General features: G+C 33.2%; 7 protein-coding genes and 1 long non-coding RNA gene across 10 annotated transcripts; 5 read left to right on the top strand and 3 right to left on the bottom strand.

Annotated features, from left to right (window-relative positions):
• Positions 1-4243: 4243 nt before the first annotated feature.
• Positions 4244-4566, top strand: LOC135266872 (uncharacterized). Its single transcript, XR_010335074.1, has 2 exons — positions 4244-4356; positions 4409-4566. It is a non-coding gene; the product is annotated as an uncharacterized LOC135266872 (long non-coding RNA).
• A 10437-nt stretch (positions 4567-15003) lies between these two features.
• LOC660117 (retinol-binding protein pinta) lies at positions 15004-16248 on the top strand. Its single transcript, XM_966377.4, has 5 exons — positions 15004-15183; positions 15228-15390; positions 15436-15685; positions 15810-16023; positions 16072-16248. The coding sequence occupies exons 1-5, from the start codon at positions 15039-15041 to the stop codon at positions 16218-16220; spliced, it is 921 nt and encodes a 306-aa protein (XP_971470.1). The 5' UTR covers positions 15004-15038; the 3' UTR covers positions 16221-16248.
• A 422-nt stretch (positions 16249-16670) lies between these two features.
• Positions 16671-17890, top strand: LOC660049 (uncharacterized). Its single transcript, XM_966311.4, has 4 exons — positions 16671-17101; positions 17150-17402; positions 17451-17561; positions 17600-17890. The coding sequence occupies exons 1-4, from the start codon at positions 16800-16802 to the stop codon at positions 17855-17857; spliced, it is 924 nt and encodes a 307-aa protein (XP_971404.1). The 5' UTR covers positions 16671-16799; the 3' UTR covers positions 17858-17890.
• Positions 17848-18910, bottom strand: LOC135265237 (uncharacterized). Of its 2 annotated transcripts, XM_064358506.1 has the most exons (6): positions 18689-18902; positions 18556-18644; positions 18392-18432; positions 18228-18338; positions 18076-18178; positions 17848-18029 (listed from the first exon to the last, which is right to left on the bottom strand). In XM_064358506.1, the coding sequence occupies exons 1-6, from the start codon at positions 18730-18732 to the stop codon at positions 17899-17901; spliced, it is 519 nt and encodes a 172-aa protein (XP_064214576.1). In that variant the 5' UTR covers positions 18733-18902; the 3' UTR covers positions 17848-17898. The 2 variants fall into 2 exon arrangements, with proteins under 2 accessions (XP_064214576.1, XP_015836609.1); XM_015981123.2 differs by having other exon boundaries at positions 18392-18644; positions 18689-18910.
• Positions 18911-18965: 55 nt separating this feature from the next.
• On the top strand, positions 18966-19470 carry LOC135266998 (uncharacterized). The gene is made up of 3 exons (XM_064358509.1): positions 18966-19014; positions 19064-19174; positions 19213-19470. The coding sequence occupies exons 2-3, from the start codon at positions 19115-19117 to the stop codon at positions 19468-19470; spliced, it is 318 nt and encodes a 105-aa protein (XP_064214579.1). The 5' UTR covers positions 18966-19014; positions 19064-19114.
• LOC135265265 (uncharacterized) lies at positions 19461-20436 on the bottom strand. The gene is made up of 5 exons (XM_064358505.1): positions 20301-20436; positions 20004-20256; positions 19840-19950; positions 19688-19790; positions 19461-19641 (listed from the first exon to the last, which is right to left on the bottom strand). Exons 1-5 carry the CDS (start codon positions 20426-20428, stop codon positions 19511-19513), a joined length of 726 nt encoding a protein of 241 aa, XP_064214575.1. The 5' UTR covers positions 20429-20436; the 3' UTR covers positions 19461-19510.
• On the top strand, positions 20427-21086 carry LOC135266851 (uncharacterized). The gene is made up of 4 exons (XM_064358187.1): positions 20427-20440; positions 20523-20631; positions 20680-20790; positions 20829-21086. The coding sequence occupies exons 1-4, from the start codon at positions 20427-20429 to the stop codon at positions 21084-21086; spliced, it is 492 nt and encodes a 163-aa protein (XP_064214257.1).
• LOC659861 (uncharacterized) lies at positions 21077-22574 on the bottom strand. 2 transcript variants are annotated; one of them, XM_064358504.1, is made up of 7 exons: positions 22434-22574; positions 22112-22373; positions 21918-22065; positions 21621-21873; positions 21457-21567; positions 21305-21407; positions 21077-21258 (listed from the first exon to the last, which is right to left on the bottom strand). In XM_064358504.1, the coding sequence occupies exons 2-7, from the start codon at positions 22278-22280 to the stop codon at positions 21128-21130; spliced, it is 915 nt and encodes a 304-aa protein (XP_064214574.1). In that variant the 5' UTR covers positions 22281-22373; positions 22434-22574; the 3' UTR covers positions 21077-21127. The 2 variants fall into 2 exon arrangements, with proteins under 2 accessions (XP_064214574.1, XP_015836608.1); XM_015981122.2 differs by having other exon boundaries at positions 22112-22566.
• Between the last annotated feature and the right edge of the window lie 319 nt (positions 22575-22893).

Here is a 22893-nt window from a genome sequence, read left to right on the forward strand (position 1 = left end):
TTAGCTGTTTCAAAACTATAAAAACGCCAACGTCGCACTTTCTCTCAAAGTTGGCTCTTATAAATTATTCATGCACTTCAAAAAAAAATTTATACTTTCAATGAGATATCTAATCATTAATAACTATTTTGCAATATATATTAATCTTATTTAAAAATAAATAATTTTGTAAAGTGTGATGCTGGCGTTTTTATAATTTTGAAACAACTAATAGGTGGTGAAAGTCCTACTTTTCGTCAAGGAAATCGAAAACACTGTTAAAAGCTACCTCTGACAAAAGTGCAATGTTTTAATTTAAGTTTTATAAAAACTGGCTTAGTATTCATAAAGAAAAAATATATAATCTGAATTCCACAAAAAACCTGTTAAGAAAAAAATAAATCCAGATCAATTCACACTTAATCTGCGGTTAAAATATTTGCACTTGTGGAAAAAACGGACAATAAATCCATGAGTGAAAAAATGCCGACAAAGCTTGTCACCGTATAATGCATATCGTCATCCCTTATTCATAGTTTCCGGATTATTAATGACGTCTTGTAGACTAAAGGAGGGTAAATTCAATATTTGCATGTGTTTGAGATTAATTAATAATTCCATTTAACAGTGTTTGAGGGGTTTTATGAGATCACAAGTCGTTAGAATTTTTGCGTTATTAAATTTCGTAGGTATTTGCTTAGGTTTCGGGGCTGACATGAGTGTAAATGAACCGCCGCGAGAATAGAGGAAGTCAGCTAGATACTCGACAATTATACATTTCCTATTTCCTAACATCGCTTTGTTCGTGATTCCGGGCTTCCGGCTGACTCCGGTTCCTTTAAATTGTTTTGTAAATGCTCGCAAACTAAACGACTGTTTAGATAGGTGCAAAGCTGTTTTTCTTCAGTTTAGCTCGCTATATAATTGGGACGCTTGTACAGGGTGCTGCATTTTTTAGAGAAATACGAGTGACACATTCTTGGGTCCGTTTTTGAGAAAATAATTTTGGTCAAAACCGCATCTCGCTATCGTTTTTTATTTTCGACTTATAAAGAAAAGTTGACATTTTAGCCAAATCTTAAAAAATTCATATCTTTCTTATTATAAAAGATACACATTTGAAACAAGGCACTTCTTTTCAGAGAATCTAATAATGTTATCAGCGAGTTTTTTCAACCATTCGTTTAACTATAATAACATAAAGTTGTATTTTTTTAAATAGGAATCATAGTTGGCTATGACATTTTCGAAAAGCTTATTTTTTTCTGATTTGATATGTCTATCTGTGTAATACATTATTTTTAAATATTTAAGAAAAAACAAAACATTTCGTTTTTTCTTTATAGTAGGCCATGAAAAATTTTTGGATTTTTAATTAAAACTATGAAAATTGTATTACCCAACAAGTATTTATAATTTAATAATTTTTTAAACCCTAATTAATTCAAAAACAGCATAATAAATTATTATTAGATCAAATTTGTGCAATTAATAAAAATTATTTGTTTTTATATTTAAAATGGCAAGCTTACGTTGTCATTCTATTTTACAATTTCAAACATGAAATGTCGGAAGAAGAAAAATCTTATTAATTGTATGATTGCGTATCAATAAAATTATATTTTACAAAAAAATGTCAATTCAAACACCAAAATCAAATTCCATCTGCGGTAAAAAAATACACAACATTATCAACGCCACCTCCATTGAACTTCACTAAATCATAAAAAAGTGTCATCAAATGGTACTGACACATCGTTTGCAATTTTCTGCACATTTTTTATGTAATTAAAATCTGCGACGATCATATATTTGTTTAATTGAAAATAACTTTAACATAGCTTATTTTTATAATTTCACATTTTTTACTTTAATAGCCGTTCACAAAATTTCTAGATTATTCACAACTTTTTGCGAAAAAATATTTCCATGGCCAACTACTTTCAAATATTTTAAATATATTTTTTATCAAAAGTATATAAAAATATCAAACTATATTTATATTGTTTTGAGTTCAGAAAAAATAAGCTTTTTTATTTTTTTTTGTCTTTGCTTCTCAATATTTCCTCCGTCTTTATCTTTTTTTATCAAGTAGGTAGTAGTAAGTGTTGACAACTTACGAGTAGAATTTTCTCATTTTCAATATTGGCTTCTCTTTTATTGTCGAAAACTATGAACTTATTCCACTTTTTTAACTAAATTTTGGCTTTCCTCTTTTTTAATGTCTTACTTTATTTCTTATTGTTCTATTCTTTCTTTTCCTTTTTTTCAGTTCAGGTATCCTATGACAACGCCCTTCCAATTTTTTTTAGATATTATTTATTTTTTTTTACTTTCAGTTTTCTCCATTTTAATTAGTTTTCTGTTTGTTTTAAGTGCTTTCTTTAGCTTTTCTTTTCTTTTTTATGCTTCGTTTCATAAAACCGAAGTACCATTAAAAATTAAATGTATTATTTTTCATAAGTTTTCATTTCTTTTCATTTTCATTTTTTCATTTTAATGTTTTTATTACTTCTCTATTTTTTCCTTTTTTTTGTTTCTTCTTCTTCAAAGACATATTAAATAACTTTTTCACATTTTTTACTTTAATAACCATTTACAAAATTTCTAGATTATTCACACCTTTTATGTGAAATAATTTTTCCATGGCCAACTACTTTCAAATATTCTTAATATATTTTTATCAAAAATATATAAAAATATCAAACTATATTTAAATTGTTTTATGTTCAGAAAAAAATAAGGTTTTCGAAAATGTCATAGCCAACCATGATACAACTTTATATTATTACAGTTAAACGAATGAATAAAAAAAATCGGTGATAGCATTATTAAATTCTTTGTAAAAAATACTTTTGTTTCAAATGTGTATCTTTTAAAATAAGGAAGATATGAATTTTTTAATATCTCACTAAAATTTCAACTTTTGTTTATAAGTCGAAAACAAAAGACGATAGCGAGATGCGGTTTTGACCAAAATTATTTTCTCAAAAAACGGACCCGAGAATGTGTCACTTGTTTTTCTCTAAACCTGTTAATTCGGCCATCCAAAATGCAGCACCCTGTACAAAAGTCCGATGTGATTTTGAAAAGGGTCAAAGGGTGTGTCGGTGTAAAAAATTCAAAGCGCGGGTTGCGAACGAAATCGAGATAATGATGCTGAATAATGCAACGGAATTATAAATAAGATAGATTATGGGGTGGAATCGGTGGCGGGGTGATTTATTATTAAAGAGTCTGATTTTTGCACGAATCGCTTTGATATGATTAAAACTAGAGTAAGCCGAATTCTAAAGCCCCATTGTCTTAATCCTCTTAATTAAATCGGAAAGTGGTCGATTCGCAAAGACCTAGCCCACTAAAATGTCGTGACGTGTCGCCCCAACTTTCCCCACGGTCTAATTTATTTGGAGTCGACAAGCGTGCTGAAAGGAAGCCGGAAAAAAATCAACAATGGTCGTGAAGCCCATGACAACTTCAGACCTAGTCTGTAAATTAATTGAAACGTTAAGAAGAGACAAGATCATTATTGTCTAAAATTCAGGAAAGGCGGGGGATTTAATTATCGAAGAGCTTTTGTTTATGACGACGCGCAGGCAAGAAGGGCGCGTTATAAATCGTCCGAGGGACGAGACTCGATTATTTTTTCGCATTCGATTCCAACTAAATCACCTTATTCTTAGGATTTAATTTCGATTCTAATTTCCAGCCAGTCCATTTCCGCTTTATAATGGAGTCGTTGCACCATCGATTATCGCGAGATTCGCTTTTTACGTTCGGGGCGCAAAAGTTTGCAACACCTTTCAAAGCGTGCATATTCATAACGACGATAATAATAAAAATTTCGAGAGCGAATTATAAATGCTAATATCGTCTAACTTCTACTTTAACTCTAATTTGCATCGTAATGTAATAAGGGGTAGAACAGGTGTTCTGAAAAAGAATTAAGAAAAATCGTTGCGATGAATTTTTTGTGTTTTCGTTATTTAAAAGTTGGGTAACGAGCTCGAAGGTAGATTAAAAGTGCTATTTCCGCGAAAAATTCAACAAGGAAAAACAGCGCCGTGTTTATGAGACTTTGGAACAATAAGAGGTAATGATGTGTAATGGAAACGTACCGAGAAGGCAATTAACGGAATTTAAAACGATAATAAAGTTGGAAAACTAATAAACTTTGTTCGCGCAATGGCATTATTTTAAGAAATCGATACAGCGATTAGCGAATAAATTATAAGCAAACAATCTTTCGTGTGTCAATTAAGTGCAAAAAATTCCAAGATCACTAATAAATTTATTACAGCGTGATGGTATCAACATTATAAAAGCGAATGGCGAACAATTACGACAAATGAGAAACTTTTATCGGGAAATAGTGATGTATTATTTCTTTTTTATGGTCCAATATTTCGTCTATTTTTGCCGGTTTCAGGGCGAAATCCGGAGGTGAACTGTGTTTTTCATCAAATAAAACTAAACGAACTCAAATTAACACAAATTCTGAAATTTCGCCACTGATTTTACCTACATGGGTAAAACGTACGGAAAAGGAAACTACAATTGTGGAATAAATTATCATTCAATGTTTAACAGGATTTATTTTCTTCTTTTATCTTTATTTCTTCTCATTATTTCCACCGTTTTTATCTTTTTCTCATCAAGTAGCGGTAACTGTTGACAACTTAGAATTCTCTCATTTTTATTTTAATATTGGCTCATTTTTTCCGAAATAGTTGAATCGTTGCTTTATCTTTTTTTCTATTAAAATAATTAATGAGTTTATTCTACTTTTTTTAACTAAATTTTTAGCTTTCCTTTTTTTTCTTGTTTTACTTCGTTTCTTGGTATTCTATTTTTTCTTTTCCTTTTTCTTTTTCAGTTTAGGTATTCTATGACAACACCCTTTTTTTAGTTAAATTTTTTATTTTTCTACTTTCAGTTTTATCCACTTTAATTATTTATTTGGTTTGTTTTAAGTGATTTATTTAGCTTTCCTTTATTTTTTTATGTTTCGTTTCATAAAGCCAAAGTGGCACTAAAAAATTAAATGTTTTTTTCATAAATTTGTTCTTTTTTTCATTACTACTTTATTTCTTTATTTTTTCTTTTCGTTTCTTCTTCTTCAAAGACATGTTACTTTTAACCATCTTTTAATTAATTATGTAATTTTAAATGTTAGACCGCAGTGTAACAGAAAAGTAAAAAAATTCGTAGAAATCAGAAAAATCTGAGACATTTACAAATTATTAAATCATTATTTTTTGTGTAACTTTTATACGCACAGTAATTCGTGTGTATTATTAGTTGGGAGTGCATTAGCCGATTATTATCCAATGACAAACATCTTGCAATTTTTTGCGAAGTAGATAAACAGACGGTGATAATTTCCATTGGTTAAATTATTATTCAAGGAACAAATCAGATACTAAACCGACTTTAGCCCGCCCACAAATTTTTTTATATTTAACATCGTTATGTTACGAACAAAGCAAAATTTTTTCACTTAACATTACTCTATAAACCATGAAAAAAAAATTAAAATTTCGGAAATGCTTCATAGAAATTAAAACTAAAATATAACCAGAGTCCGAATTTTAGGTTTCTTGTTTTTCCATATTCCGAGGCAGATCATTTTGGGACACATACAAAAATCAGCATTGAAAATTAAATCTTTAATGATTAAAAGAAATTCTGAAAATATATAATGAAAAATATAAAGTATTTAATAGCAAATGCTGAATTTTTGTGTGGTAATTAGATTTTGCGGTTCTACAATAAAAATATAGGTACTTTTAGCAAACTAACTTATAGTAAATAGAATGCAATGACTCGCAATTATTTGCTTAACGAATAAATTACCACCGAATACGAAAGATAAGTTATCAAAATGAATCGCTAATTTTACTTTACGTTAATAATTTGGGTTGAATATTTCTTAACTGATAGTAACTTTAACAAAATTTTTAGTGTCGTTAAAAGAGTATTAAAATATATTGATCAATGCAAATAAAAATAATTACTTATTGTTTAGGGTTGTTTGCCTTTTCGTATTCTTTTAAGTAAGTATTTTCATGATATACAGAGTGATTTTAAAGTAAAACATAAAATTCGTAATTGTTTTATTTATCAAAAAATACAAAAAATTCAAAAACAGGTAACTTGGCATTTTAATCTAGTTCAAATTTGACGTAACTAGATCAGTCATGGCGGCCAATATGGCGGCGCCATGATATCATCACAGAATTTTTTATATGGAACGATATCATTTTTCTTTTATAGCTAAAAGCCCTACTAATTGGTCTTTAAAACTGTGCTATTTATTTTAAATACTGACGAACTAACCACGTAAAAAATTTTTTTGAAATCATCATTTTATAAATGACGTATAAAATTTATATTTCTTTTATTTTTCAAAAATAAAAAAATCCAAAAACAGGTAACTTATCATTTCAATTGACCTCAAACTTAACGTAACTAGATCAGTCATGGCGGCCAATATGGCGGCGCCATGACGTCATCACAGAATTTTTTAAATGGAACGATATTATTTTTCTTTTATAGTTAAAAGCCCTAATAATAGGCCTTTACAACTGTTCTATTTCTTTTAAATACGGATGAACCAAACACGTAAAAAATTTTTTTTAAATCATCATTTTGTAAGTGACGTATAAATTTAATATTTCTTTTATTTTTCAAAAATAAAAAAAAATTGTAAAACAAACGACTAATTATTTCAATTGACCTCAATTTGACGTAACTAGATTAGTCATGGCGGTTAATATGGCGGCGCCATGACGTCATCTCAGAATTTTTTAAATAGAACGATATGATTTTTTTTATAATTAGATGCTATATTAAGAGGCCTTTATAACTGTACTAATTACTATGATTGTGGATTTTTATTTTATTTTAGAAAAATAACAAAAACATGTAATTTATTATAAAAATTTCAGTTGTAAACGCCTTTTAGTAGAGCTTGTAATTATACAAAAAATAGTACCATTCCATTTAGAAAATTCTATGGTCACGTCATGCCGCCACCATATTGGCCGCCATGATTGATCCAATTACCTTAAATTTGAGCTCAATTAAAATGCTAAGTTACCTGTTTTTGCATTTTTCTTATTTTTGAAAAATAAAAGAATTACGAATTTTATGCGTTACTTTAAACTCACTCTGTATATTCACAAATGCTCATGTGACCTCCTTGACTTAAAAAATGTGCCTAAATTAAAGTTTACGACATAGATTAAAATAATGCAGTCTAAAGATTATTTTTTACGATCTAGAAGAGGTAAAACACCTCATTATTTTTTACAGTGTAAAAGGTTAGGTCAGGTCAGGTCAAAGACAAAAAATGTAGTCTTGCAAACTCCTATTAATAAATTGCGATTTAAAAAAATATTTTTGACTACATTGATAGTTTCCTTGAAAGTTTCCTTAAGACTTCCTTCCTTAACACTCCAAACCAAATGATGCTGAACGAAAAGTTGTAAAAAACTCAGGATATAAATTAATAAAACTTATTGTGATGATGAGATTGCACTGATATTTTTTTAAAATCGATTCAATTTAGAAAAATCCCGATTTTGCTAATAATATACTTGAGCGAGCAAAGCGAATAGCGATGCGAACAGCGAACGATTACCAGCGATAAGTCTATTATTTTGTTTTTCGCATTTTTCTAATAAATTTCCAATTAACTATCGAAAATAATATCCCAATCCCCACGGCCTAGTTGTTTTCGTTTCATTAAAATTCCTTTTCGTCCGCAAACAAGATCGGTCGGTTAATTTGATTCAAGAGCGAAGAAAAAAAATTGTATGCATCGTTGTTTGCGTCTCAAGCAATATCCTCTTTTCCCAAAGCTCCTCTTCGTCATATCATCTCGACTCCTCGAAGGCCCTCTCCTTCACAGATATCCTTAATGGAGGCGAACGCTGATAAGGTTGGGCAAAGAGAGGGATAAGGGTCGGAAAGCTCTCACCGCGGCCACTCGGGACAATGCGGCCGTCGGACAACTCTGCAAAGTTGGTAGGCCCTCTTTGTAGTGGCCGCCCTGATTAGTAACTCTATTGTGCTGTTGCGACCGCACTTCCATCGGAAAAATCTCAGCCATTAACCAAATATTTAAATATTTAACCCGCGACCTCTCCAAATATTTTCCCCCGGCAAACATCGGAATGAAATATCCGTGTTTATGCGACACCTTCGCAGTTTTCATCGGTCGTGCCTCGGGCGGATACTTAGGAAATTGGCACGTTTTCCTTTTGTTTGGCTCGGAGCAGGTGAAAAACGAACAAGAGCTTTCCGCGTTAAACGACTTCGTAATTTAGTGACCAAAGGAATAAGCTTCGTAAACTATATAGAGAACAAATTAATTAAAACGGATATTCTATTCTAAAAAATATATTGATAAATCTAGTAATAAATCCAAAGCAGCTTGGAATTCGGAAATAAAATTAACTAGACGCCCTCTGATGATGACTTTTGAACTATGTCGAAAACAGTAAAGAAATTTTCGTAATGCCACATTTAACTGACATTTAATGAATTGTTCAACAATTTTGCGTGTATAGTGTTAATTACTTACAATAGAAAGAATTATTTTAAAAGTACGTGGTGGTAAATACTCGCGTTGACTTTGGTTCTGTAGTTTTTCGTGGTATAAAGTGTTTATTGTTGGAACTTGAAAGTGGATAAAAAGTGAAAAATATTTAAATTTTGATTACAAAGTGTTATCAAACAGTTGTCTAATTAAAGACTATAAGTAATGGATCACAGCAAACACAAAGTTTGGCTCAAGAAACCAATAAATTAGTGAAGTGTTATGAATTTTAGGTTAGAATTTTCCACTGAAAAATCATGAAATGCTGCGGTAAATCTACAAAACTACAATAAAGATTAACAACTGCTGATACATTTAAACGTAAATTATGCCAAAAGGTAGGCTTTTCAATGTCTTTGTAATAATTTTCCAATAAAGAAAGTGAACCAAACAGTCATTCGTTATTCGTGTTTTCCTCGTCATCTCTCATTTGTCAACATAAGTTTCTTGCATCAAAGATGCAATAATCATTCCGCATAGGCAATGTAATAATTGTGAAGCCCCAAAATTCGTACAACGCTCAAAATATCCGAATAAACATTTTCCCGCCATTTATGGTTACTGTTTTCGACCTAGCTCAGTGGCGCCCCCAACGGTAATTTTACTTCCGAATATTATAAATAATTCTTGTGCGTCAAGGAAACATGTTGACGAGAATAGTAAAGACAGCAACATTAGTAGCGACGCTTTTAACGACTTTTTTTCTTCTATTGCTTCAGAACTGGCAAAGGGACTACCAGATAAAGCAATAGATCCCATAAATATAATGATGTTTCATTGTTCAGATTTAGATTCTAGAGTAAATTTTGCATTCTCTGAGGTTTCCTGCGCTACAGTTCGCGATATTATAAATAACATGAAATCTAGTAACTCTATGGATATATATATATAACTTAAACACTCGTATTATTAAGTATATTAAAGATCTTATAGTGTCTCCTTTAACTCGTTTAATTAATTTTTGTATTACTACTTCTATTTTTCCAGACTGTCTAAAAATAGCTGTGGTAATACCACTCTTGAAACAAGGGGACGTTAACGTTGTTAATAACTATAGACCAATATCTTTACTTCCAATTTTTTCCAAAGTACTTGAAAAAGTCTTATACTTGCAATTAGTTCATCATTTTGAAGTCAATAATCTATTCACAGACAGTCAATTTGGATTTAGACAGGGCCTAAATACAATTAGTGCAGTTACCAAATTTGTAAAATATATGACAGATTGTTTGGAAGAAGAAAGCTATGGTATAGGAACTTTTCTTGACCTCTCCAAGGCTTTTGACTGCGTTCATCACCACATTTTATTACGAAAATTATATTTTTATAACTTGCTACCTATTAGTTGTAAAATGATAGCATCATTTTTAAGCAACAGATCACAGCTTGTAAGACACAAAGGAATTGACTCAGGCAAAAATCGTGTTGAATTAGGAGTGCCCCAAGGCTCTGTACTTGGGCCACTTCTTTTTATTATTTATATAAATGATTTTTCTTTATGGAAAATAAAAGTATACATTTTGCAGATGATACAACTCTAATGGAAAAAAACGAAAATCTGTCTACAGCGTTAAAAATCGTAGATGATGCACAGTCAAAGGCTTTGTCTTGGTTCGAATCCAATAAATTAACATTAAACAAAAATAAAACAAATACATTGGTTTTTTTATTAAAGAAAAAAATAGATTTTGTGGAAGGATCTACAAAATTCTTAGGAATCTTTCTTGACTCCTCATTGAGGTTTAATACACATTCAGAAAAGGTTGCAAAATTACTTTGTAGTGGTATTTTTGCACTTCGCAATTTAAAAGATCAAGTTCCTTCTGAAACTCTAAAAACTGCATTTTATTCATTATGCCAGTGTCACATCAGTTATGGACTATTAGTATGGGGTCATTCTGCTTCCATCTCTACAATTTTCAGATTACAACGTCGAGCTATCCGCATAGTAGGAGGTCTAAAATATAGAGAAGACTGCAAATATGTTTTCAGGAATTTTAATATACTTACTGTTCCTTGTATGTATATTTATCAGTGTTTAAATTATATAAAATCTAACATAGAGAATTTTAAATCACATAGTAACATTCACGAATATAGTACACGTCACAGAGATAAAATTTGCCTACACAGTGTTCGCTTAAAAAGCTCCGAAAACGGCACCGGAAACCTAGGAATAAAATTTTTTAATGCGTTGCCTGATGATATTGCTAAGCTAAAGACAAATAAATTTAAAAAGGTTATAAAAAGATACCTCTGTAAAAAAGCTTTTTACTCATATGATGAGTATTTTAATGATTTTAAATGTGATGTTATGTATTAACTTTGTATATATATATATTATGTATGATGATTGTATTTTATGTCATTTATGTTCTTGGTAAGCCCTCTTATTGACTTGTGTTATGACCAGTGTAGTCTTTAAGCATTAAAAAACATTATTATTATTATTATTATTATTATTAAATTCGGTTTTTTAATGATGTGTAAGATTCGCGCGATCCGTTCAAAATTTAACGCAACACACGTAAGTTGGTTTCGTACATGAGTGCTTTGAAAATTTAAAGAGAGAAGAGCGCCTTCTATACGGCAAACATCACGAAGTTACCGCGACGCATTACTTTGCATACAAATAGTTGCGGTGGAAAAAATCGAGAAAAGACGAGATGAAAAAACACGACAGAGTGGCTTAGGGTGTGAGGAATGTGCAGCTTCTGCAATAATTACAGCACACCGTGTTGATCAATCAAAATGTACTATTTTCCCCCGAATTAATCTCACTTCAAGGATAATAAAGTTTTGACTTGAAACCGTCCATAAGTGACTTTCCAACTTTATTACAACGTAAATTATATTCGCGTCGATCTCTTAACGAAAAATAAATTGGTTCGGATAAAGTTTAGTCTATTTTGTATGTAAAGAAGATCAAAGCGAATTCCGGCACGTGGAATTACAACGGTGGGCATTCAGTTTCCTTTAATTCAAAGTAAACAGGTTTGGGAAAATATGACGCTTTGTGTGAGAGAATTTGATTTTTTCGACATCGAATCAATTGGACCGAATATAATTTACAACGGCCGAAGATAATTACGTTCCCAACACTAGAAAAAAATTCAGTCTGGAACTGAAGGGGCGGACTGTAGCTTGTCAAGCTGTCTCCGAAAATGAAACGCCTCAAACTTTAAACCTTTAGGACCTTTTTAATATTTTAAATGTAGCGCCACTATACAGGGTGAATCATTGATATGGGCGTGCTCCTACACTGTCAAAGTGTACGTCCTAAAATTATTTTGCCCTAAACAGGGCGTTTCATTTTTAGTTATTTTTTTTTAAATGGCACCCCCTGTATATTTATACATATTAAAATTTGCACTTTTTGGGCTTTATAAATCAGTTTAGTTTTTGCAATTTCCTTTAACCGTTCAGAAGTTAATTATTTTTTTCTATAACTTAGTGCGTCTATTAAAAAATCGCAGTGCCCTTGGTTTTTGGGTTATCAAGTTGGGACCTTGTCTGCAGGTAAACAAATGTATGAGGTATTTTTTGATGACAAGTATATTTGCATTGTAGCGTCACCTCGGTGTGACACATTTATTTTGGTAAATTTTGAAGGACCATAACTTGATTTTTTTAAATAGCACACCCTGTATTTTATTACTAATTATTACTCAGCGTCTCATTTTACATGTTTTTTACTTCTTTATTTTTTTTTCAAAAATTGATTGTTAAGGAGATAATTCGATTTTTATGAAAAATGCACACAAAATCTCGTGGGTACTAACGTAGCGTGCTATGAAAAACAATACATTCTGACATACTGATGTCAAAATGGCATTTATAGTAGGTCACGTTTTGATTTTATTGTGAAAATACCTACAAATCTCATCGAGACATAAATTTTAATAAAATAAGAAATAATTAAAGAAAAATGACAAAAATTTACAATGGAGAAATAAAGAAATAAAAAAACTGAAGTATAACAAATTAACAGCAATAACATATTACTTGCAGTTACAAAACTGTTTAAAATGACGGCTTTCTTGAGCAATAAAACCGAGTTATCTCCGAAACAATCAACTTTTGGAAAAAAATAAGAGGTGAAAAATAATAAGAATAAAGAATAAAGAATAAAGAATAAAGAATAAAGAATAAAGAATAAAGAATAAAGAATAAAGAATAAAGAATAAAGAATAAAGAATAAAGAATAAAGAATAAAGAATAAAGAATAAAGAATAAAGAATAAAGAATAAAGAATAAAGAATAAAGAATAAAGAATAAAGAATAAAGAATAAAGAATAAAGAATAAAGAATAAAGAATAAAGAATAAAGAATAAAGAATAAAGAATAAAGATTAAAGAATAAAGAATAAAGAATAAAGAATAAAGGATAAAGAATAAAGAATAAAGAATAAAGAATAAAGAACAAAGAATAAAGAATAAAGAATAAAGAATAAAGAATAAAGAATAAAGAATAAAGGATAAAGGATAAAGAATAAAGAATAAAGAATAAAGAATAAAGAATAAAGAATAAAGAATAAAGAATAAAGAATAAAGAATAAAGAATAAAAAAAAAAAATAATAATAATAAAGAATAAAGAATAAAGAATAAGAATAATAATAAAGATGCTGAATAATACTCAATAATAAAATACATAGAGTGCTATTTGAAAAAATCAAGTTATAGTCCTTCAAAGTTTACCAAAATGAATGTGTCATAGCATGGTAATGGTACAATGCAAATGGACGGTCTGAAAGATACCCCCGATAGTTGTTGACACACAGACAAAATCCCAACTCAATATCTCGAAAACCAAGCACACTGCGATTTTTTAATTATGTGCCTGCAGACGCACAAAATTGTAGAAAAAATTAAATAACTTCTGAACGGTTAAACTAAATTGCAAAAACTAAACTGATTTATAAAGCCTAGAAAGTACACATTTAGGTATGTACAAATATACAGGGGGTGCCATTTAAAAAAATATGTTAAAAGCTGCACTGTAAAAATGAGACACCCTGTATGGGGCAAAAAAATTTTAGAACGTGCTGTTTGACTTAGCGGGATCATTTGATTCATTTCGATATTTTTGATACACCCTGTATAAAAAATTGTGATTTGCCACGGAATAATTCGGACTCCGGAGTCTCCCGTTTATTTTTGTGTGCTGACGAGATCCGGGCTTTTTTAAGGCCGTTAATTGACTGTTGGCATCCGTCCTAGAGCTCCGTTAATTGCTAAAGAAACAAAAACAAAGACTCCGATGGTATTTTGAACATTCTTCTTGTCGTGACGCGTTTAAGAACAAAAGTAAACCAACAAATCAAATTAGCAAGCGAGTAAATTTTAATAATTTTAAGGGATAAGGTTTTGGATAAGTGAAGCTTTTAGTAAAGAGGTTTTTTGCTCGGTTTTTTCTTATTTTTAATTTTGTTTTACGACGGGCGTTAGGGAATTAGGTGTCTAGACGCGGTTTTTGCACTATTTAATTAATTGTGTGCCAAACGCTCTATTTTTAGAGCTAAATAATTAATGAAATTCCAGGTTGGGATGTTGAATGTTGAAATACATTAACTGCAATTCCAGCGGCCGAATAATATAAATTCATATTTGTTTGACCTCATAATAAATATTAAAAAGGTCAGGCCGATCGGTCCATTTGTTTATAGATTTTTGCTCATCTGTTGATAAATATTTCCGCGTCAGAACTCTATTTCGTGAAATGATTTAACGTCACCCTCACACGTATTTTTTACAATTTTCCGTTTTATAATTAAAGCGTTTTATCGCGTTTAATTTTTAATGGAACTCTCCGTCATTGTAACAGAAATTCTAGCAGTTCTTTATAAATCGCCACGTTATTCTTTACGGTTTTCCCCCAGGAGCCGGAGGCAATCTCGCTCGTTAAATTTCTTCCGAGCCGAATTGTTAACATTGCGACTTGTGAAAAATTTTTCAACGATTTTAGACAAACAGGAATTTTCGAAGTCTTCAGATAATTCGAATTAAATCGCTTAATTAAATATTAACATCAGGGTTAAAGTCCGTACGATAAATGTTAAGTGCATGTACAAGATAATTGCAGGAAATACGTCAGCGAAGTAAATAATGACTTTGTTTCAAATTTTTAACTAATTTAATTTAGTTTCACAAAAGGAAAGTTTTGTACAGTTTTTCGCTCATATTTTCCGATCAAAAAACATCATAAATCTTTTTTCTGAAAGACATTAATCATAGTTGGGATCAAAGCAAACTTGTTATAACCTGCAGACACGATTAAGATTAATTCTGAAACGGTTGTAAAGCTTTCCATCACTTTTTTTAATATCAGGTACATGAATTGCGTCAAAACATCATTTTTATTACGAGTGTTTTTTCATGTTTGAATTAATAAAACCTGACCTACAAACTTAAATACAATTATAAAAACGTAACCACTAGCACAATTTTAAATACAATGGTCGAGTTATTTGAAAAAATCACCGACGAACAAAGACTGGCAATTTTGGCCCACTTTGGAAAAACAGCCGAAAGCTCAAAATGTGACGTCATCGCTCTTAAGGAGTGGTGTTCAAAGCAACCACATTTACCAGACGTGCCATGTGAGTTTTTGACAATAATAACCAACAGTAAAAATTTTTCAAAGGTGACTCGATGCTTGAATCGTTCCTACGACTCAGTAAATACAATTTTGACAAAGCGAAGTCAAAAATTGACAATTTCTACACCCTCAGAATGAAAATGCCGCACCTGTTGCAAATTGACATTAACCCCAATTCGACCCAATTGAGAAAAAACGCCGACTACAGGTTTGACAATTTTTGATCACAGTTTTGATAATTTTTGACTTTTAGTTACGTAATTAAGCTACCACAGCTGACCGACGATCTATACAGGGTGACCCTACATAAATTGATGACCAAAGACTTGGCTTGTTTCAACCCACTTTTGACATTTCTTTGGCACTTTAACCTAGCGATTGTTGGAATGATCGAAGATTGTAACCGTGGTTATGTTCTAATCTATGATTTTCAAAACTATGGTTTGAGTCACGTGACGAAAATCACGCCAACTATGGTGAAACGGGCGTCCGAAATTTACAAAGTGAGTGTCAAAACTTGACACTTTTTGGACAAAGTGTCAAAACTTGACACTTTTTGGACAGTGTCAAAACTTGACACTTTTTGGACAGTGTCAAAACTTGACACTTTTTGTATAACTGTTTTAGAAAACTCTGACAGCTTCGGTTAAATCCATTCATTTTGTGAACTGTCCGTCCATAATTGACCATCTTTTGACGGTTGCAAGGGTTGCACTAAACCCAAAAATTGTCAGTCGGATTTTTGTCCACCCAACTTTGGACTCCCTGTACAGTCACGTGCCGAGGAAAATACTCCCGTGTGATTACGGTGGTGAGGAAAAATCCGCCAAAGAATTGAACGGTTCAAAAATTGTCAAAGTTTGACTGGTTTCTATGCTACGTGTTGTAGAAATAGTGAAGGCAAAAATGTGGGATTATAAGGGTTTTTTCGATCACTTGGACGGTTTACAAGTTGACGAAAACCTACGTCCGGAGAATTTAATCGACGATGATTTTCTTGGGTTTTATGGCAATTTTACGAAGCTGGATATTGATTGAAGTGTTTAAATAAATGGAAAAAAATTGGGATGGTTTAGTTTGACTCCTTATCGATTTCTTATCGCTCCCATCGTATAATATTACAGCTTAAATTCAAGTAAAGCTTCTCTAACAAAAGCCTTTATGGCGTACAAAGGCACATTATTCTACATACCTAGTAAAGTATTGAATATCCCCGGCGAGCGTTGACGTTATTTTATATTAAGGATAAATTTAGATGAATGCTCTTACACATATTGCTAAAAGATTGAATTGACAGAGCATTGAAATCTATTATTCTGCGTATTATTCATCAATAATCGATCATTTTCGTAAATTTTGTCCAAATATAATTGGGTCAAAAATTAAATAAACTGTTTTTACTGACTTGCTCTATTTTCCCAAACGAATAATCTTAATTGTACGTAAATCGTTCGATAAACCCGCAATTAAATTGCCCTATTTTTCCATCGCACCTTTTCCTCATCGCTCATTCGCATAAAACGTGACCGCGTAAAATCGCCTCGAAAGCCCCACATCACGTCTTTTCTTCACTGTTTATAAATTTCGTGCGTTTCGTCCCAAAACACTAACACCAAAATGAACATCAATAACACTTACTGCACCACCGATCCCGAAACGCGTAAAAAAATCCTCGACCATTTCAAAATAAATCCCGCGAGTTTAAAACGTGATGTTGATATTATCAAGGAATGGATCAAGCAAAACCCGCATTTCCCGCAAGGGACGCAAGATGACGATTTTATTGAGAAATTGTTGCTGAAGAATAAGTTCAGTGTGACTGCGACCAAGGACCGGATTGAAAAGTATTACACTTTGAAGGCGATCCAGGCCGACGATATGGCCAAAATTCGCTCGGCTTTGCCCAAAGAAACGGCACCGTAAGTCCCATTTTCCTCCCTAGTGTTGTTCAAACATTTATTTCCAAGAATGATAATTCCGTTACCCAAACTTACGGATAAGTTGGAACGCATCATTATTATGAAAGCGAACAAAAACATGAATTTTATGGATTCGGAGGCGGTTCAAAAATCTTTCAAATTATCACTGGTCGTGAGCGAATACGGCCTGAGATGCGACTTTAGCGTGTCCCACAGGATTATCCAGGACTTTGAAGGATTTGATCCCGAACAGTTCAGACAGTACGCCATCTCGTTGGCCACTTTCCCAAAACCATACGCTGTCAGTCAGTATTTTAATTTTTGGAACTTTTGGTGACCAAATTTTCAGGGGGCTTATTTCGCCCGAGTGGCTGGGGTTGAATACATAAATGTGCCCCCAATGGTCGAGAATTTCTTCAAAGGGATGCGCAACTTTGTCACTGATAAAATATTCAGAAGGGTGGGTAAATAATTTGTGTTTTTTTGACTCGTTTGTAGTTTACAGTGCATAAAAATTACGAGTCGCTTCACAAAAACATAAACAAGGCCTATTTGCCGCCCGAATACGGGGGCGAGTTGAAAACACCCCTCAGTGAGTTGATCGATGCTTGGAATAAGGAGGTTGAGACCAATTTGGAGGTGCTGGAGAAATTGGTGGTGGAGGAGGTGGCGAGGGAGCATTTGAGGGTGGGGAAGGCGAGGTTTGATGATATTTTTGGGGTCGATGGGACCTTCAAACAACTGGAGATTGATTAAAAATTTATTCGAAAAAATCGTCGGAAAATAAATAAAATAACTTAGTCCAAATTGAGCGATTTGAATGATCCTTGAACTCCGAAAATCTCCCCTTTTGTTTGGTTTTGTTCAGCCAAGCGTTCGATTTTTTGGAAAAAGTCTTTCTTGTCCAAGAAGGTGCTTTCGCACATTGCTGGAAAGTAACCTTAGACTGGAAATAATCACACTTATTGTAATACCAATCAGTGTTTGAATATTCGGTTGTTCGCCCCCATAATCAGCCGGTAAATACTTCTTCGAGATATTTTTACACAACGATTCAACATTGTTGTGCACCGATAACTACAACAAACATTACAAACAATCAAAACCAAGATGAGGGACAACAAACCCGTAAAATTAACTTCGGTTTAAGACAGATTTTCGCAAGATTCAGAATCACACTAATGACATGTGGGGCATTCAAAATCTCAATTCCCGAAATTCGCATTTTTAGCACATTCTGGAATTTGAAATTTGAAAAATTGTGTTGATTTTCACACTTTACGAACGTACTTCATGAATCGAAATCGCCTTAAACAAATCATTGATATTGACTTGCAAAATGTGACTCATTGTGAAACTTTCAAAATCCAAAATGAGGCGAACACTCGCAGTATAATCGTAGTTGAAGGCAATCATAGCAGTGGCTAAACCGATCGCTAGACATCTATGAACATCTAAAACTTTCCCAACTTTGTCCGGTTGCAATTTTAAGATTGCGATGCGTTCCCATGTTGTTGTCGGGACGGGCAAGAGAACGGCAACACTTGAAAAATAATTAGATAATGTTTCACACAAAAAATTAATTACCCGACTTCTTCAACCGGTCTCAAATTTGCAAACCCGGTGAACATTTCCGGATAGCGGCTTAAATAAGTAAAATAGTTCTCGATATTTTTCCTGACACGGTCTTCCTTAAACTTCCCTCTTAGTAACTGATTTCAAAAAAGTTTTCTCAATTCAAACTTGACCTCAAGAAGCGAACAAAAACCTGAATTTTATGGATTCTAAGGCGGTACAAAGGTCCTGAGATGCGACTTTAGCGTGTCCCACAGGATTATCCAGGACTTTAAGCGATTTATTCCGAGTTCAGACAGTACGCCATCTCGTTGGCCACTTTTCCAAAACCATACGCTGTCAGTCAGTATTTTAATTTTTGAAATTTTTTGGTGACCAAATTTTCAGGGGGCTTATTTCGCCCGAGTGGCTGAGGTTGAGTACATAAATGTGCCCCCAATGGTCGAGAATTTCTTCAAAGGGATGCGCAACTTTGTCACTGATAAAATATTCAGAAGTGTGGGTAAATAATTTGTGTTTTTTTGACTCGTTTGTAGTTTACAGTACATAAAAATTACGAGTCGCTTCACAAAAACATAAACAAGGCCTATTTGCCGCCCGAATACTGGGGCGAGTTGAAAACACCGCTCAGTGAGTTGATCGATGCTTGGAATAAGGAGGTTGAGACCAATTTGGAGGTGCTTGAGAAATTGGTGGTGGAGGAGGTGGCGAGGGAGCATTTGAGGGTGGGGAAGGCGAGGTTTGATGATATTTTTGGGGTCGATGGGACCTTCAAACAACTGGAGATTGATTAAAAATTTATTTGAAAAAATCGTCGGAAATAAATAAAATAACTTAGTCCAAATTGAGCGATTTGAATGATCCTTGAACTCCGAAAATCTCCCCTCGTGTTTGGTTTTGTTCAGCCAAGCGTTCGATTCTTTGGAAAAATTCTTTCTTGTCCAAGAAGGTGCTTTCGCACATTGCTGGAAAGTAACCTTAGACTGGAAATAATCACACTTATTGTAATACCAATCAATGTTTGAATATTCGGTTGTTCGCCTCCATAATCAGCCGGTAAATACTTCTTGGAGATATTTTTACACAACGATTCAACATTGTTGTGCACCGATAACTACAACAAACATTTTGAACAATCAAAACCAAGATGAGGTACAACAAACCCGTGAAATTAACTTCGGTTTAAGACAGATTTTCGCAAGATTCAGAATCACACTAATGACATGTGGGGCATTCAAAATCTCGATTCCCGAAATTCGCATTTTTAGCACATTCTGGAATTTGAAATTTGAAAAATTGTGTTGATTTTCACACTTTACAGACGTACTTCATGAATCGAAATCGCCTTAAACAAATCATTGATATTGACTTGCAAAATGTGACTCATTGTGAAACTTTCAAAATCCAAAATGAGGCGAACACTCGCCGAATAATCGTAGTTGAAGGCAATCATAGCAGTGGCTAAACCGATCGCTAGACATCTATGAACATCTAAGACTTTCCCAACTTTGTCCGGTTGCAGTTTTAGGATTGCGATGCGTTCCCATGTTGTTGTCGGGACGGGCAAAAGAACGGCAACACTTGAAAAATAATTAAATAATGTTTGACACAAAAAATTAGTTACCCGACTTCTTCAACCGGCCTCAAATTTGCAAACCCGGTGAACATTTCCGGATAGCGGCTTAAATAACTGAAATAGTTCTCGATATTTTTCCTGACACGGTCTTCCTTAAACTTCCCTCTTAGTAACATGATTTCCAAAAAGTTTTCACAATTCAAACTTGACCTCAAAAAGCGAACAAAAACATGAATTTTATGAATTCTAAGGCGGTACAAAGGTCCTGAGATGCGACTTTAACGTGTCCCATAGGATTATCCAGGACTTTGAAGGATTTGATCCCGAACAGTTCAGACAGTACGCCATCTCGTTGGCAACATTCCCAAAACCATACGCTGTCAGTCAGTATTTTAATTTTTGGAATTTTTGGTGACCAAATTTTCAGGGTGCTTATTTCGCCCGAGTGGCTGGGGTTGAGTACATAAATGTGCCCCCAATGGTCGAGAATTTCTTCAAAGGGATGCGAAACTTTGTCACTGATAAAATATTCAGAAGGGTGGGTAAATAATTTGTGTTTTTTTGACTCGTTTGTAGTTTACAGTGCATAAAAATTACGAGTCGCTTCACAAAAACATAAACAAGGCCTATTTGCCGCCCGAATACGGGGGCGAGTTGAAAACACCGCTCAGTGAGTTGATCGATGCTTGGAATAAGGAGGTTGAGACCAATTTGGAGGTGCTTGAGAAATTGGTGGTGGAGGAGGTGGCTAGGGAGCATTTGAGGGTGGGGAAGGCGAGGTTTGATGATATTTTTGGGGTCGATGGGACTTTCAAACAACTGGAGATTGATTAGAATTTTATTTGAAAAAATCGTCGGAAAATAAATAAAATAACTTAGTCCAAATTGAGCGATTTGAATGATCCTTGAACTCCGAAAATCTCCCCTCTTGTTTGGTTTTGTTCGGCCAAGCGTTCGATTTTTTGGAAAAAGTCTTTCTTGTCCAAGAAGGTGCTTTCGCACATTGCTGGAAAGTAACCTTAGACTGGAAATAATCACACTTATTGTAATACCAATCAATGTTTGAATATTCGGTTGTTCGCCTCCATAATCAGCCGGTAAATACTTCTTGGAGATACTTTTACTCAATGATTCAACATTGTTGTGCACCGATAACTACAACAAACATTATAAACAATCAAACCCAAGATGCGGGACAACAAACCCGTGAAATTAACTTCGGTTTAAGACAAATCTTCGCAAGATTAAGAATCACACTAATGACATGTGGGGCATTCAATATCTCGATTCCGGAAATTCGCATTTTTAGCACATTCTGGAATTTGAAATTTGAAAAATTGTGTTGATTCTCACACTTTACGGACGTACTTCATGAATCGAAATCGCCTTAAACAAATCGTTGATATTGACTTGCAAAATGTGTCTCATTGTGAAACTTTCAAAATCCAAAATGAGGCGAACACTCGCTGTATAATCGTAATTGAAGGCAATCATAGCAGTGGCTAAACCGATCGCTAGACATCTATGAACATCTAAAACTTTCCCAACTTTGTCCGGTTGCAGTTTTAGGATTGCAATGCGTTCCCATGTTGCTGTCGGGACGGGCAAGAGAACGGCAACACTTGAAAAATAATTAAACAATGTTTGACACAAAAAATTAGTTACCCGACTTCTTCAACCGGCCTCAAATTTGCAAACCCGGTGAACATTTCCGGATAGCGGCTTAAATAAGTGAAATAGTTCTCGATATTTTTCCTGACACGGTCTTCCTTAAACTTCCCTCTTAGTAACATGATTTCCAAAAAGTTTTCATCTGAAATAGACAACTCACGCCTGACCCCAATTCGTACGATACTTGCCTTTACTTTCCAGTGGTAAATGAGGACACTGTTCTATCCACAATTTCAGCGATTTCACTTTTCTTCGAGCCGTTTCGTCACAGACTCCAAACTGGGCCCGCACTGCACTTTTGTCATTTTCCGAAACGAAATATTTTTCCATTTTAGGTTCGCGTATGTTTGGGATCATGACATTGTTTATGTGGATTTAGGTTGAATTATCAGTTGATTACAATATCGCACACGATTAGGACACGACTGGTGTCTTAGATTCCTTCCACGGCTATATTAACGTTTAGAGCGATTAAATCTTGAGTAATTGTTGTTTAGGCTTGAACTTTACCTACTTCGAGATGCCGAAGGTAAACAAACCGGAATGGATTAGAAGAAAATTAACCAAATAAAAAAGTGTATGTGCACCGTATGCGTGTCGTAAATATGGATAATAATCGTTTATTATTTTACTTATGAATTTGTTTTGCGGAAAAACAATTGCGCAACTGGGCAAGACCAGAGAATTAATGCTAAGCAAATTATCTGTGATGTAATCGTTCCTTGATGCATTTGGTTTTGTTAATTCGGGGCACATTAAATAATCGAAAACTAACCGAAAGTTGAGCTTTATTAACTACCCAAATCGAGTTAGTCCAAAGTTTCTCTTAAATATTACTGTACAGTGCGCTGTTAACAGAATTTATGCATTAAATATAATTTAAACTGATTATATCGCTCAGAAATGAAATAATCAAATTATCTTTATCACGGCTGGGACAGTTTTACGGGAGAGGTGGAAATAAAACGCG

The sequence above is a fragment of the Tribolium castaneum genome, chromosome 8 (genome assembly GCF_031307605.1).
Source record: "Tribolium castaneum strain GA2 chromosome 8, icTriCast1.1, whole genome shotgun sequence".
NCBI lineage: Eukaryota > Metazoa > Arthropoda > Insecta > Coleoptera > Tenebrionidae > Tribolium > Tribolium castaneum.